The sequence below is a fragment of the Periplaneta americana genome, chromosome 4, assembly GCF_040183065.1.
Source record: "Periplaneta americana isolate PAMFEO1 chromosome 4, P.americana_PAMFEO1_priV1, whole genome shotgun sequence".
Taxonomy (NCBI): Eukaryota; Metazoa; Arthropoda; class Insecta; order Blattodea; family Blattidae; genus Periplaneta; species Periplaneta americana.
In genome coordinates, this window is record NC_091120.1 from 66,949,673 (window position 1) to 66,967,492 (window position 17,820).

At 36.6% G+C, this 17,820-nt stretch overlaps 1 protein-coding gene across 1 annotated transcript in view; it reads left to right on the forward strand.

Annotated features, from left to right (window-relative positions):
* Positions 1–17,820, forward strand: part of LOC138697853 (CLIP domain-containing serine protease B4-like) — a 54,975-nt gene that overhangs the window by 20,610 nt on the left and 16,545 nt on the right. Inside the window, exons 2-4 of the mRNA XM_069823428.1 lie at positions 3,753–3,909; positions 13,384–13,613; positions 16,714–16,822. Coding sequence (XP_069679529.1) covers positions 3,753–3,909; positions 13,384–13,613; positions 16,714–16,822 — 496 coding nt within the window. The remainder of the gene's footprint in view (positions 1–3,752; positions 3,910–13,383; positions 13,614–16,713; positions 16,823–17,820) is intronic.

Below are 17,820 nucleotides of genomic sequence, written 5' to 3' on the forward strand. Positions count from 1 at the left end.
TTTAAGGTAATCTAACAAAACATGGATAACATATGACGCATTTCAATATAAATGTCAGTTTGAGCAATTAACTCCCTTGATGAGCTGTTCAGGCTATTAAAATGAACTTCAAAATTAAATAAAGGAGTAGGCTATAATGACTTCTTTTCAACGAGACGAGTCGATATTTTAGCGTACAATGCTGACACTAAACAGGGCATCATTGTGGACTCCACGATACGTTTTGAAGTAGGATCTCATCATCAGTCAGCCGAGGTCTACCATGAGGAGAAGTCGATCTATGAGCCTAAGTCAACTATTTCAAGCTGAAATAGGCTATGCCTTAATTCACGTTGAGGTATTCGGCTTGCTCATAGGTGCTCGAGGGACTATACCAGCTTTTTTCGAAGAATTTCGACGGCAGTTTTCTCTGCCAACATCTCTGAGAGAAAACACTGTGATAATTGTGTTAAAAAATCCTGTCAAATTCTGTTTAATCACATGGTGCCACATTAATAGCAATTATAGTTTTTTATTCCCTTTTCTTTGTTTCTTTTTTAATTTAATATATACTTTTTTTGAGGATATACCGAGTCCGTAAGGGCGAGTTTTTGTAATAAAAAAATGCACTTATTCCAATACGGGAAACCCAAATGTAGAAAACATGAAAGAGATCATTCATAAAATATAAAGTGAACTATGGAAATTTGTCTGTGTATAATTAACATGTATCGGAAACAGCGGCATCCATTGTTAAAGCGCTGCCGGATGCCAGGAAATGAATAATTGTGTTATTATATTCGTGTCAGCAATGTCAGATCAAGGTCGTATCCTTTGTTAACGTGCCCATGTCGCGGTCTTAAGCAAATCTAAGTCCTACGAGAGTTTTGAGAGGCTCTCAATTTTTTTTTTTTCGTTCTAATGAAACAACTCTGGTGAAATTAACAAATTCATTTATTCATTCATAGTTTTCTGCCCAAGGGCAGGTCTTTCATTGCAAATCCAGCTTTCTCCAATAGCGCGCACAATTGAGAGGTCCTGAGTTTGATTCCCGATACTGGAACGAATTTTTCTCAAATTAATAGATATTTACAGTATGGCTACTTATAGTCATTGATTCACCGTTCTGCATGGATTTTGTTGTTTTGAAATAAATGAGCATTTCTGAATCACAATTTCACATTGATTGCAAAAATGAAATACGTTTTCGCGTACCACGTCAGAATTTTTTACAATTCAAAATTTTATGTTTTCAATATTTTTCGCAATATTGTCGTTTGTTAAAAAGGCACGATAGCTTGTAATTGAAACTTTATTACTTAAAATGTGACATAATATATTTTATTATGTTTGTATTTGATATTTATTAAAATCTACCTACTATATCCGTCCTTGAGGGATGTACAAAATTGTATCCTCCACCTTAAATGAACCGAGGTTAATACGTCCGTTGTTTATTCTTGGAGATTTTTATCTGTCTGCACCCAACGTTATCTATAAACAGGAAGTTGAAATGTTTAGTGTCTCAGGTCATAAAAAAAATTACGAAGGAAATATTTAATCTTAGAGATTGCTATTAAAACTAACAATGAATTAGACAAATGACATAGGGTCCCTGTATATATATATATATATATATATATATATATATATATTTATTTATTTATTTATGGAAGTGCAATCCAGCTTATGAGGCTACAGATTTCCTTACTAAAATAATAAACCTATCCCCTTTAAAAGTTGTTTTAAAATTAGAGGTTCAGTTTTGTGTTATAATTATTAATTCATATTAATTAATGATCAATTAGTGGCAAATGCAAATTGTGGTCTAGTTTCTCTCACAAAAGTCTTGTTGAAAATAATTTTTATGACGTTTCACAAAGCTGTAATTTAATTTCTAGTTATTCATGAATTGTCTGAAAACCTGACGTGATGGGGGAAAATGGAGATTATTTTCGAATTCAGCACAAAAAATCCGTTTAGAATCGCCTATCAGATTAAAAACAACAGAAAATAAGTTTTGAAATGCAGAACGGTGTTATTCACTGAGGATGGCGAGACCTCATATAAGAATATATAGGTACAGTAGTGACAAAAAAAAAACCGGACCGACCCTTGTAGCTGATACAAAAGAATCCTGTGCTGTGTATTGTGTCAAACTATGGTAATTTCAATATGAATAGTGAAGCCAGAGGTATGTACTGCTATTTAATGTAAAAATACGTATTCTCATTCCTTCGCACTTTATCTTTCGTCCGGACCCATAAAGGAACACTGGAGTTTTTAGAGCTTGCTCATAGAAGTCGCTAGTGCCGCGAAACGTAGACTACTTAGCTCGTCATCGTCTATCCAGAGTGTATTGTATTGTATTGTATTGTATTTATTAACATTCCATGGTATTCATACATGCTTACAGCTAGAATGTGGAACAAGTAAAAAATCTTAATACTATTATAAAATCTTAATTTATAGTCACAGTCTAGATGAAATATATACAGACGAGATTTACAATATAGTCTACTAGTACAACACAAAGTTTTAGTATCATTTTCATGAAGTGTTACTGAATGTCATGAATTCACCTACAGAATAGAAGGCGTGAGAAATTAGGTACTTCTTTAATTTGGCCCTAAATAATTTTATGTTTTGAGTTTCATTTTTTATATCGATAGGGAGGCTATTAAAATGTTTTCTGCCATATAACACACTCCTTTTTGATAGCACGATAGACTTGCCGATGGAGTATGAGAATCATTTTTTGACGTGTATTTATGCTATGGACTGTTGAATTAGTTACAAAGTTTTCACGATTACATACGAGGAAGATTATTAATGAAAATATATACTGACAAGCCATGGGCATTATTTGTAGTTTTTTTAAAATAGCCCTACACGATTCCCTAGATTTGGCACCTACTATTATTCTAATTACTCTTTTTTGTAATAGAAATGTATTGTTACTATCTGTGGAACTTCCCCAGAATATTATTCCAAAACTCATTACTGAGTGGAAGTATGCAAAGTATATTGTTTTTAAGGTATTCATATTTACTATCTTTTGCATAGATCTAACAGCAAAACAAGCTGGATTTAGTTTGGGGGTAATTTCTTTAATATGATTTTTCCAATTTAACACATTATCGATTTTTAAGCCAAGAAATTTGGTTGTTGTTTCTAATAGGGATCTATTATTAATTATTGCGCTAGAAATTTGCGAGGTTGAATTTCGACAGGATTTAAATTGAATTATGTTAGTTGTATTATAATTTAATACTAATTAATTGACTGAGAACCAGTCACATATTTTGAAGAGAATTTCCTCTGTTGAAGATTGGAATGTGTTGGAGTTATTAGATGTAACTACTATACTTGTGTGATCTGCAAATAATATGGGATGACCTACATCTTTTATTAGGGGGGGGGGCAAGATCATTTATAAGCACTAGAAAAAGTAGGAGACCTAATATTGATCCTTGAGGAATTCCATTATTAATAGTTCCCCATGTCGATGCAGATTTCATAGTTGTATTGAATTCAACTTTCTGTTTCCTATCTATGAGATATGAGTGAAACCATTGGTGTGCAACACCTTTAATTCCATAATAATCTAATTTATCTAGCAGCATTTTATGATTTATTCAGTCAAATGCATCACAGGCGATGGATGTGAACATAACTTCAAAAGATTTTGAACGAGTTTCCTTCGTTGTTGTCTTGAGAGGGCGTTTGCAGAAATAAATGTGCAATTATAAAAATTGATAACTGTGTTTCAGCGCTGTTTAATGAAGATGAGGAGGACCACAGCTTCGACGACAACCCCTCGATCAAGACAGGCGACAAGTTCTGCGCCCGCGACGCCGTGTGCACGCAACTGTCCCACTGCACCCTGTTCCAGGAGCTTATGGAGCAGAGCTGCCTCGCCTCCGAGAAGTGAGACGCTGTTAGAATATCCTACGGGTTTTGTGCATCTAGACATAACACAAGCAGCCATTTTCAAACCAAATGTCTCGTAAAGAAGTTAGTCAGGAATAGTATGTAGTAGGCCTATTAGTTCTAACAGTTATTTACAAGTGTTAAAAATGGCATTTTACTCTCTGTTACTTCAGCTAAAGAATATATTAACAAACCTTTCATTTTAAAATGAAAATGCATTGCAGCGTGTGATGGAATACGCAATGCTGTACTTTTAGAGCGAATATTCTTCCATCTCTGAGTAAACCCTATAAGCGAAATAAAATTATTTTTAACATGAGTGTCGTAGACTATTTTTAGACAGCCGCTAGTACGTGCTGGTATAAAGACAATTCCCCTTAATTCTCCACTGCTGTATTCCCCCTCATTCTAATAGCCAAACTTTATCGTACTAAATGCAGGTGGTGGTGTAGCTCAGTGGTAAAGCATTGTACTGCAGACTGACAGGCTCTCAGTTTAAATCGGGAACGCGTTAATTCTTTTAATAAAAGGCCTACATTTAATTCTTATTTGTTTCATGTAGTTATCAATTAATAAATACTTAAAGCAATTTAATTTGTGTTCGTTTCTTAAACAAAAGCAGTAATTTTTAAAAGTAGGTCTGGCATTGTTTCAGCCGCTTTATTGGGCGGTTGCGATAGCTGCAGTGTGATATCTGGTGGGAAACAATTGATGAGGCAGCAAAGAATTGAAAGTCAGTTAAAAGTACTTTTCGCACGCTATCGTGTGATAGTATATTTTTAAAATTCTTGCCTAGATCTTCTTTTAGGAATAGCTATCTAACAACAATTTTTAGGATTTTTCTTGATTCTTATTGTGCGCACGAAGAAATAGGCTGTATTTCAAGTTGAAGTCAGGCTTTTTTTTTAATTTCTACTCGTAAAGAAAGCAAAATCTAAATAGATTTCACACACTATCTTCCGCCAAAACCTCACATTTATCCGAAGTTTCACATGTAACGTTCTTCCAATGAAGTATTCAATTAATACTACAGTAACAACTAATAGATGAGCCAAGGAAAAAAACAGATTTGAGGCCGGATGAAGTCGAGGCTGAACCCTAAAAGGAAGGAACAACTTTTCTCATCCTATGACATAGAGTAAAGCCTGTTCAATTTCTACAAAAGCAGTTGGGCGTTCAAAGAAGCCACGTTACTGCACACGCGGAAGCTGTACAATACTAAAGTCCCGTCGCTCTAATTTCCGGCAGCCAATCACGTTACAGGTCGGATACATTTAAACGTGTGCGTCTTGTGATTCGCTGATGAAGAAGTTACGCATTTCCTAAGGCTCGATAAATACTTAATATAATCGCCCGCCATTTTGGCTCTTTCGTTTGCGTTCGCAGAAAGCACACGAGGACTTTATTTGCCGCTCAATTATTTGCTGAATTACAGTGCATTTGATTTATTATCATAGGAGCTACGACATGATAATGTTTAACGGTGTGGCAAATAGATCCCTCGTCTGGTAGCTCGGCAACGAAAGAGCAAAAATGGCGAACGATACTACCTACCTAGACTTTATAGAGCCTTGACTTCCTAAGACGTAAGCAAAGAGGAGGAGTCACGCCGGGAATAACAGCGTCGCGACTATAGGAACATGTTCAGGATTTTTCTCTTATTAAAACTTCTCATGAAAAATTGGAACTACCAAAATTTAACGACACATCTAAAATTCTACAACATAATGCCGTTTCAAGTAATTCATTTCGAGGGCATCATATCAGAAGGGAGTATCAACAAACGCAGCGTTATTTAATTTTTTTAATATGCCCCAACAGTATAACTCATAATATGTAGGGGATGTTGTACAATGTAATTTAAAAAGTCATGAAACTACAGTCTGTGAAAAACATCCAATATCTCAAGAATTAAAGAAAGCAAGTAAAAACAAACAGTAAGGTAATAAAGTTTTGGGCAGAAAGAAGAAAAGTTTGAAACCATGAAGTAAATAAATTAACTGAGAATTAAAATAAATAATCTTCCCAAAAAGGTCTTTTTAAACAATTCTTAAAACACTGGCAATTTTGTAAGATTCTGTATTCTAAAGGAAGTTTATTAAAAGTTATTGAAAAATTCTTAATCCCTTTCGTTACATAAGTTACTGAGCCATGCTGAAAAAATATATCCTTTTTGCCTTGTTAAATAAATATCTATATCTTTATTAAACTGAAATATAATACTACTATGTATTAAACCGTTAATAACTTTGTATATGAAAACAGCAGCACCTAATTTGATAATTAATTCAACTGGTAGACAGAAAGAAAATTGATATAGATATTTAACTGGAGTCAAATAATGAAAACACATTTAAGATTTCTTAAATCTCTATTTTGAATTATTTGTTAAGGTATCAAAGTAGTTTTCTTATTATTTTCTATTTATGTCTGAAAACAATCGTTTGATAATTACAATGGGCACGAGGAAGAATCAAAGAAAGTGTTCTGTTAAGTAGACAATGATAGGAAAAATTATTCTATATTTAAATGGCTCTAATGCAAACTTGCAGTTTTTTTTTATTCGTCATTCTGGCATGATGCCCTCGATATGGTTCTGAAACAATGCATAACTTACTGACAAGCGTATGTCAATGGATTAGAAGGCGACAGGATACCAAAACAAATGTAAACATACAAGCTGACAGAAGAATGTAGGTCGATCAGGAAATTGATTGACTGGGCAATAATTTTGCGAAATCGGAACGAACTTCAGAGCCTGATTGCTGATGATCTATCTCATAGGAAGTATTTTGATACTGCGTATAACATGACAACTTTAATTAGCTACACGAATGGATTAATTAATTATTAGTCGATTATTTAATGACGCTGTATCAACAACTATTAGATTATTTAGCATCTACGGAATTAGTGATAGCGAGATGGTATTTGACGAGATGAGGCCAAGATTCGCCATAGAATCACCCTAAGCTGAAATCGAACCTACGCCCGAGAGTAACTCCAGATCAGCAAACAAACATGCCTATCACCCGAGCTACACCAGTGGCTCAACTATGCTTAATGTAATTCTCTCTCTCCTTTTCATCTTTCTCCCAGTCAAATAAGGGCAGATTCCCTCACTCCTGCATAGGCTTCTATAGTACTGTTCTCCAACCAGGAGATAAACCGTGAAAGGAATGTGCTTACTATTGCGTCATCTATTGGAGCGAAGTAGATAGATAATATTAGTTATAACGTCAGTTTAAAAATCATGCGCTCTCCTGCATATATGTTATTTCCTGTATGGAGGGATTAAAAGACCAGGAGATTAACCGTGATCTAATTTTGTAACTAGGGTAGTATAAAAATGTGTAGGCTATATCAGTATTATTGTTTGTGCTGTGAGACTTAGCCAATAGAGATACGATTACCCACGTGTGTGTCCTTATGACATCTACATTCATTCACAGCATCACCCCGCTCCCTCTCATTCCCTGGAGACTTTCTCGTGGTTGGAGTACAGTAGTTCTCCTTAAGGGAAGGGGCAGACCGCTTCGGTGGGCCTATTGGGGCAGGGCATAGTTGCGCCCCACGGTCAGATAAAATGCAGCATATAAAAGAGGGTCTCTGTTTTGTGGGCGTAGTTGCGCCCCGTTCCCATCAGGTAGAGAAAAGGGCATGGCATAGTTGCGCCCCGATGAAATAGATAGAGGAAAAGACACTACGGAAACTCGAGCCTCGTAATCAACCAACCTTATTGATTTCTTATTCGATTTAATAGTCATTATCGATACCGTTAAAATGAACACCATGAAGTTGGCAGTATTTTATTAACTGTTTTTCTACTGTTTATGCAGTGATTATTGATAGCCTACCGTTAAAATGAACACCATGAAGTTGGCAGTACTTTATTAACTGACATATTCAAATGAGTGAGCCGTTGGAATATGGGGCCTTAGCAGTCCTGACATTTTATTAGTGATTTTCACACCGTCTGTGGCATATAGTGAGGTTAATTTAAAATGAATGTTAAGTTTAGTGAAAAGGGTGAAGAGTTAATAATTCACAATGGTTTTAAGTTTCAATTTTCGAAACCCTGTACCGTAGGGTTAAGATATCGATGTAGAAACAAAAAATGCAGTTCCTTTATTGTGTGTGATCAATAAAAAAGTGTTATTTTAAATAGCAAAATTGATCATCCGCTAGACCTACCTGAATTCAATGCAGTTATCACTGTAATATTTTTAAGTAATTTATTCATTTTATGACAATCACTTTCGTGTATACTATGCCCATCGGGGCGCAACTATGCCATGTCCATTCTGCTACCTGATTTATTCGGGGCGTAACTATGCCATGTCCCATCTGCTACTTGATTTCTTCGGGGCGCAAATATGCCATGCCTAGGCTTCCCAATTGACCGTGGGGCGCAACTACAGTATGCCATACCGGGCCTATTGTGCTAGCTGGGATGGAATGATGTGCATGTACTAAGGGGCCTAAGGCTCTCCCGCTCTGCAGATCCCCTAGAGGCTGCCCCCGAACTCCCCTACAGTCTGCAGAATTCTTTTACCTTTCCAAGTAGGCATTACTGCAGTCCCTCAACTCCGGTTCCACAGGGTACCATGAGCCCCGGGGAAAGCCCACGCTGCATAACACTACCGTCAGTAATCAATTATCATTTACAAAGGGAGCCGATTCTGAATCGATCGCAAGCCAGAAATGGGAGAAAGAAACAGAGATGGTGATGAAAGAGAGGAAGTGTAGATTAAGTTAGTAAAGAGTGTTGGAGGAATGGTAGATGGAAACAGGAGTACCCTGAGAAAAAACTCTCTGGAACGTTTTTGTCCACCAGAAATTCCACCACGACCTAGCTGAGGATCGAACCCGGGTTGCCTGGAGTCACTCCTGCATATTGCAAGAAAGTGCAGGTGTTAAAAAATAACGTTTACAACGTTCAGGGATGATGGAGGAGGTAAAAACAAACATTTGTTTTAAGTGACAAAACTTTAGCAGATGCGCCGTTTTGCCGCTATATGGCCTGAAGGATACACACACACTGGTTAGTTCAGTTTGTGCACGACCATCTTTTAGGGTCTTATCTGTTGCCTAACAGTCTCCGTGGTGGTAATTATTTTGTTTTCTACGCGACGTCCTACCAGAACTTTTAGAAAATATCCCATTGAGCATCAGAGAACGAATATGGTTTCAGCATGACGGTGCCCCTCCACACTTTGATCGTTGTGTCAGGAACAACCTAAATGCTACATTCCCGGATCGTTGGATTGGCAGGGGTGGACCGGTACCGTGGCCACTTCGATCACCGGACCTAACCCCACTGGATTTCTTTCTGTGGGGAGGCGTGAAACGTCTTGTGTATGAGACACCGATCGATACGGCAGAAGACTTAGTTGCTCTCGTTTTTGAAGCTGCACATGTTATTCGAGACAATGTTGGCCTTTTTTGAGCGTTGCAGACAATCCACAGTACGAAGGTACCAGTTGTGCAATGTCTTCAATGGACAAAGTTTGAACACCACCTCTAAAACGACAGCTGGTCTTGTTCTTTATGGATTATACTAACACTTACGTACAGAATAAACGACGCATCTGCCAAAGCTTTGTCAATTACAAAAGATATTTGTTTTTACCTCCTCTATTATCCCTGAAACGTTGTAAACGTTATTTTTAACACTCTGTATACTAAGCACTAAGACCCATTATTGTTTGCCCAACAAATAGAGAAACCCGGTGAGGGTTTTCGGCAATTTCAAAGGGGGATGCAGGCGTTGCAAACAGGTTGTAGAACTAGGAAGCAGCAGAGTGGGAAGAAATTCGAGTAGCGGAAGATGGTACTTTAAAAGCGACAGTGCCGCCACACAGGGCTTCAGAACGGCTGGACAGACCCTATCTTCAAGATATGGATCCTTTTGACCCGTTCCGTCCTCACTCTTGCGGGGCTAACGAAGAGGCACAATAATAAGTAATTCGACTCTAATCACATGATCAAGATGGCGAGTGGCTATCGATTAAGAGAAACATAAGACAAGGGACGCGCAATCGTTCTAGATGCAAGGGAGATACAGATTTAGTTTGGGGGGGGGGGGCTAATTAATTTTTTAGGAAAGACTTTATTGAGTACATCGCAAGGCTTACTTCCACAGTATTTCCACTGAAATGACCTATTTTGTATATCATAAATTAGGGTAAACTTGACCATAAAAAATATTTAAACAATGATAAATCACATGCATTGTATATATTTTTGAAGTTCATTATCTTATCTTCATTTTCTAAATATACTTTATTATTTTAAGCCACAATTAGGGCTCATATCATGGTTTATTATTTATTTATTTTATTTGTTTATTTGTTTTACGTCGATCCCGCTTTACAGTACACTTCCAGTTTCCACACATAAGTCTAGTTTTAACTTCTTATCCTACGATACGTCGTTTACATGAAGTTGCAATTAATATGACTTATGTGGGAGCAAATTAACGCACACAGTTCTATTGATAAGGAAATTTTAATTTAAATTAACATAAAGACAGTTCCTACTTTTATTTGAAATAGATAAGAACGACTAAAATAGCACAGGACAACACTTTGGTTTCATTTGAGCAGTCATTAACCTGCTCGTCTTTTATTTCTTGACCATTTATATAAGTGGAATATTTTAATATTAACAGTACAGTTCTCACATTTTTCTTTAGTAGTAAGTAGTACTCGGTTAAGCTGAAAAAGTGCAAGTCTCCAAGTATCGATCAAATTCCACCAGAATAAATACAACATTATGGAAACGCATTATCTGGCGAAATTTGTAAGATTGTACTTGCTATTTGGGAAAAGGGAATTATATCAGAATAATGGAAAGAGTCCATAATTGTACCTATCTTTAAGAAGAGGAAAAAGACTAACTGTAGTAACTTTCGAGGAATATCACTTTTGTTGACGTCGTACAAAATTTTGTCCAATATTCTTTTCAAAAGATTAACTCATCAGTGTGGTTTTAGGAGTAGTAGATCGACTATTTATCAGATTTTTTTCTATTCGACAGATATTGGAGAAAAAATGAAAGTATAAGGGTAGAGTACATAAGTTATTCGTAGATTTAAAAAAGACGTATGACTCGGTTAACAGAGCAGTTTTATATGATATTCTTATTGAATTTGGTATTCCCAAGAAACTAGTTCGATTAATTAAAACGAGTCTCAGTGAAATGTACAGGAGAGTCCTTATAGGCCAGTTTCTGCCAGATGTTTTTTTTTTCAATTCACTGCGGACTAAAGTAAGGAGATGCACTATCATCTTTACTTTTTAACTTTGCTCTAGAATATGCCATTAGGAAAGTCCAGGATAACAGAGAGAGTTTGAAATTGAACGGGTTACATCAGCTGCTTGTCTATGAGGATGACGTGAATATGTTAGGAAAAAATCCACAAACTATTAGGGAAATCACGGTAATTTCATTTCAAGCAAGTAAAGAGATAGGTTTGGAAGTAAATCCCGAAAAGACAAAGTACGCTACCGGTCAAAAGTTTTCGATCACCTATCACAACTATGGATTTGTGGTTAAAACAGGGATTTCGTTTGTATTTTTTATTATTTTTTTATTTTATTGGGTTGTATCAACATCTAGGTTATTTAGCGTCTGAATGATAGGAAGGTGATAATGCCGGTGAAATGAGTCCGGGGTCCAGCACCGAAAGTTACCCAGCATTTGCTCATATTGGGTTGAGGGAAACCCCCGAAAAAACCTCAACCAGGTAACTTGCCCCGACCCGGATTCGAACCCGGGCCACCTGATTTCGCGGTCAGACGCGCTGACCGTTACTCCACAGGTGTGGACTTTCGTTTTGAATATTCTATCATATCATAATGCTAGAGAGAGAAAATATTTATTTTGTTGGTCTATTTAGTTTTTCCGACGTGTTTGTACATTGAAATAAAGTATATAGTTGTTTTCACAGCTGATCGAAAACTATTGACCGATACTGTATATGATTATGTATCGTGACTAGAATATTGTACGAAATAGAAATATAAAAATTGGAAATTTATTCTTTGAAAAGGTGAAAGAATTTTAATACCTTGGAGCAACAGTAACAAATATAAATGACACTCGAGAGAAAATTAAACGCAGAATAAATATGGGAGATGTCTGTAATTATTCGTTTGAGAAACTTTTGTCATCCAGTCTGCTCTCGAAAAAGCTGAAAGTTAGAATTTATAAAACAGTTATATTACCGGTTATTCTGTATGGTTTGAAACTTGAACTCTCACTTTGAGAGGAAAACAAAGGTTAAGGGTGTTTGAGAATAGGATGCGTTGGAAAATATTTGGGGCTAAGAGGGATGAAGAAAGTGACACAACGCAGAACTGCACGCATTGTATTCTTCACCTGACATAATTAGGAACATTAAATGCAGACGTTTGAGATGGGCAGGGCATGTAGCACGTATGGGTGAATCCTGAAATGTGTCTAGGGTGTTAGTTGAAAGGCAGGAGGAAAAAAGGCCTTTAGGGAGGCCGAGATGTAGATGGGAGGATAATATTAAAATGGATTTGAGGGAGGCGATATATGATTTTAAAGACTAGATTAATCTTATATATTATTTTAATGTACCGAAGTACATATGATATTTCTTTGCAGATATTCTGCGTCATCATACGATGAAAGAGTAATGGAACGGAGAAAAATTCTCTCCGGCGCCGAGATTTGAACCCGGGTTTTCAGCTCTACGTGCTGATGCTTTATCCACTAAGTCACACCGGATACAACCCCGGCGTCAGACAGAATCGTCTCAGATTAAGCTCCAACTCTTGGGTTCCCTCTAGTGGCCGCCCTCTGCACTACGTCATAGATGTCTATGAAAGTAGGATCGAAGTTCACACATGTGCTGAGGTGCACTCGTAATGAGTGACTAGTTGGCCGAGATCCGAGGGAATAAGCGCCGTCTTAAATCACGAAGTGATTTACGCATATCATATATATTATTTTAATGTACCGAAGTACACATGATATTTCCATGCAGATATTCTGCGTCATCATACGATGAAAGAGTCCGACGCCGGGGTTGTATCCGGTGTGGCTTAGTGGATAAAGCATCAGCACGTAGAGCTGAAAACCCGGGTTCAAATCCCGGCGCCGGAGAGAAAATTTCTCTCCGTTCCATTACTCTTTCATCGTATGGATTAATCTTGCTCAGGACAGGGACCGATGGCGGCTTATGTGAGGGCGGCAATGAACTTCCGCGTTCCTTAAAAGTAAGTAAATAGTACTCATTATTTGTTATTTTAAACTCAGGAAGACAATGCCCCTGCCACCTCTAAATGACGCCTCTGGAGATATATCTTCATTTCCATGTAGAGATTAGAACCTGGATGCCTTGGATCTGTATTTAAAAATGTACAAGTAATAAAATGATTGAATTTATGTTTAAAAATAATTAGATATTTTGTTCTAATAGCCTTTATTTTTTTGCAGGTTGGGAACATTGACGTGCGGCTACCAAGGGAGTGAGGTGATGGTGTGCTGTCCGCGGGGAGGCTTGCAGAGCCCGTTCAACACACAGCACGACGAGCCGCCCAGCGGCGCCGCCGAGACGGATCTCACGGATAAGCGACAAGCATGCGGGCAGCCCCTGTTCAATCAGAAGAAAGGCAGTTCTGGGGGCCTCGGATCCCACCCCTGGGTCGTCCGTGTCGGCTATATCAGTAAGGAACTCTCACTGCTTGTGTAAACATCTATAATTTGTATACGTATTCAGGGGCGGCTCGTCCATAAGAGCTGCGGAGCTGCAGCACTCCCTGCTTTGGCAGGAAAATAAAAATAATATTTATTTTAATTTTTAGAAGAATTGTTACAGCTTTTATTGGTAAATTGCTTTATATTTCATCTGGCCGGGAATATGTACTATTATCTTATGCATAATCTTTTTGCGCGTCGACTGTATTGGAATTGACACTGCATTCAAAGTCGTCCTGGGATCTGCAGGGTGGTCAGCTCATAGAGACTGTGTCTTGCATGGTCAGGGGGTAGAGAGGTGAAGGGAAGCAGAGGGGAACTGCCGCTGTTTAAAACCCATATCTCGCTGCAGTGGCTTGCAGAGCCAGACCACAAGGGATCTTTCCTCTCCTCCCACACCGCTATTGTAATGTTGCGTCAAATGGATTCTCTATTCCCCTGAAACTTAATGACAAAATTTTTCTTTTCTTTTCACATACTTACTGTTGTAGAATCTTATCGAGTTAATATAACGAAATTAATATGCTCTTTTGCCTTATTATTACGTATATATCCAGCCTCCAGCAGAACCTAATATTTGCCTTAACTCAAAATGATTGCACGATTAGAATCATTTTGATATAGCACGTAAAATACGAAAGAGACTTATTTTCCAGTTTTAGAAAATTGTTGACCATCAGTATATCTGAGTGTTGCTTTGGCGTGACGTCTTAATACCGTAACTTAACCAGTGCAAATTTGTAAGCATGAGTGTGTGTGAATTACAAAATATTGATATAATGAAGTGAAATTAAAGGGTCGTCCGTTACCCGACTTAAATCTTACTTAAGCTTCATCCAGCCGAAATAGTGCATATATGTAAGGAAGTATAACAATGAAATTTACGCTAAGCATTTGTGGCTACGTGGATGTGAACAAAACAAAATCTATATTTCGTTTTCCTTGCCTTCTCTTCGGTGGTGATGCTGCATGGACTATGATTGGTGTGACAGATTTAGGACATTTTTCGCTAAAAAGCAAAATGCACGAATCTTCGCAGTCTCACCTGAAAAATGTTGTTTCATTGGCTATGTTACGCAACTCATACTGCTGTGCAATTAAGTGAAACGAACAGAACAAACATTCTCAAGCATAATCAAGAAGTGAGAAAAAATCGTGAAATTATTTTTAAAAAAATATTGATTGTATCAAATTTTGTGGCCAATATGAACTTCCCCTTAGGGGACATGATGAAAAAACGATTCGAAGAACCCTGATGTATTTCGTGGGTTGCTACAGTTCGTGAGTAATATAAACGAGCCTCTCAAAAATCATTTGGAACATGCCACTGTTTAAGGTTATTCTAAGACAATTTAGAATGAACTGCTAGATTGTAAGTTGAGTGTCTGCCGATCTGAAATTCAGACTGAAATTAGCAAATGGTTCCTCAGACATCTCCCAACTAATTCAGAAAGTTTTGGTTTTTCGATATGTAGTGCATTAATTTTTTTCCTATACTTATTAGTAGTGGTATCAAGAAGTGAAATTTGTATGTACCGAAATCTACTGCAGCTCTCCCAATGCACAAGTTCACGAGCCGCCACTGTACGTATTTAAGTTTCCTTTGAGGCTGGTTCACAATAAACCGGAAAGAAGGACGAAAACAGAAAAATTGTTAAAATGTATGTATTTAAATGTAAGCATTCATAATTAACGAGAAGCTTGCCGGAGCCGGGGACGGGAAACCACATTGGTTTTCAGCATGGATGGATTACTATCCTGTTTCCTTGGACTGCGATGAAGATGAAAAACTAAATGTCGTGTTTCCTGAATATAAAAGATGTTAACGCAAATGGTGATGATTTTGATGACCTATAAATCATGAAAAAAATGTCCTAAAACAATGCATTTATGAACTAAAAATTTTTCAAAAATGCCCTTAAAAATGCTCTAAAAATTGATCTTACATAATTGGCTTAATAGGAATATTAATATTCAGACTCGTAATTAAATTTAATTCTAGTACCAACATTCAAGTTTATTTAATTTTACCTAATTTTTCTAAGTAGTACACTTTAATTATTTTACCTGATGTAGTTCCATGTAGTCCACCACAAGGCCACTCTTATCCGGAACTTACAGGTACAGAGAAGTCTATATTGAAGGGGTGGTTGGACTGATCCATTACATCGGGTGCACTACGTTAAAATGACAATATTTGTGTAGAAAAACGATTAAAATAGTATACAAAAATAATGTGTATTAATTGAAAAAGTATGTAGAGAAAATATCGAAGAATATAATATAATATTTTACATTAATAATGGGGATTTATCGGCAAAATTAAATGAAAATATCCCAAAAATGACTGAATAAAACAACAAATGCTCTTATGAGTTGTAAGAGGTAAAAAATGCAAAAAAAAAATGTCCTAAAAAATATGTTTTAAAACATTCAGTTTATCACATAACATATAAATACTAAAGCAGCAATGTTTCTGGCTTACTAGAAAAAAGATGCAATTTCATCAAAATCCTAACCCTAGTGATGATATTACAGCACAGCTATTGCCTTATACTAAGAATTTACAGTAGACAAAAACCTGTTCTGCTAATTTTTTGAGCAGTATATATTATATCCTAAATCGAATAATGCTTCATTACCACTACCTGTAGCGGAGTACATTTCGTTTTCTACTACTATTACTTTTATTAATTTTAAGTTGAAAATCACAGCTAGCTCCACATCGCTATATTTTTACCCCGGAGAGTTATTTTATTTGTATCATTCCGTGTTCCTTTTTCGATAATTTAAACTAATTATATGTGGAAGCAAGATTTTTCGGAACACGTCTCTCTTTCTCTCTCTCTCTCCCTCCCTCTCTCTCAAAGAGTGCTTGAAATTCAACCTCTTCTTTATTATTCATTTCTGTAGTGGATTAAATGATAAATGGACAAAATTATTTTTGCATTTTTAATCTTTCGTCGTGAAAAGAACACACAGAGGAATACAATTTTTATGAGTTCAGGTTATTATCCCCCCCTCCTTTTACAAGAGGTACAAGTTTTGATTGCAATATTGTGATTTCAGATAAAAAGACAGGGCAGATGACGTATCCCTGCTGTGGATCCATAATCAGCGAGAGAACCATCCTAACGGCTGCACACTGCGCCCTGGCCACGGCGAGTAACTATCAACTGTAAGCATGCCAAATAACTAAGGAATCACGATATGTTTAATACTCGTACAATTTCTCTCTATTACTCTAACTTATGGTTTGTATCTAGCATGCCAAACTCAGTTGAAGGGGAAAGTATGACGTCGACTTCACTCCAAAACTTTTAGACACGATTGACGTCCATGCATCACTCTCAATGAAAAACTTGCTTCAGTGGCGGGTAGTACATAAACTCATGTTGTAAAAACCACCATTCTAAACATAAATTATGATAAGATTGATAAGTCCACACACAAACTATTGAACATTCATCTATTTAATGATTAACATTGCAGAAACCTCCTGTAATGTATCAATATTCGGCTGGATTGTGGTGGTACATAGACGCAGAGCAAAGATTGTGTTAGTACAGGGTGGCGCAGGGAGATTTTGAATTAACGTAACTAGCATGAATAAACACAGTACAAACATTATTTATTGATGGGAATGCATGTACAGTAGTGGCAATAAAAACCGGACCGACCCTTGTAGCTGATTTTAGAGCCTTGTTCACTCCAGAGCACGACAGACTGGTAACTAAGACTTTCGTGGTTCGAATTCTGCCTGGGAAGGAAACTTTTTTTTGTTCCTTATTCAAATTTATTCCCAATACTTTTCGATTGCTGGTAAAATTCATGTTCTGGAAATAACAAGTTAATTAAGTAGTAAAATATCGAAGCGTTTTCTTTCCTTGATTTTAATGGGTGACACTTCAAATTTAAAAAATAAGCCTTATCAAAAACTTAAGTATAAGATAAAATTTTATTATCTTGTTAGGTCTAATTAAAATTTTTAAATGCATACCTAACTCTACATTCTGTTCTAGGATAAATACACTAACCTGTAGTTGGGATAATTTAATTTTATAAGAATTTTAAAAAGCATGTTTTACTTCAATAATGCACATTATACCAAAATTCCCCCATCCATGAATACATTTAAACTAATGGTTATTACTATAAGAAGAAGCCAGCATACTT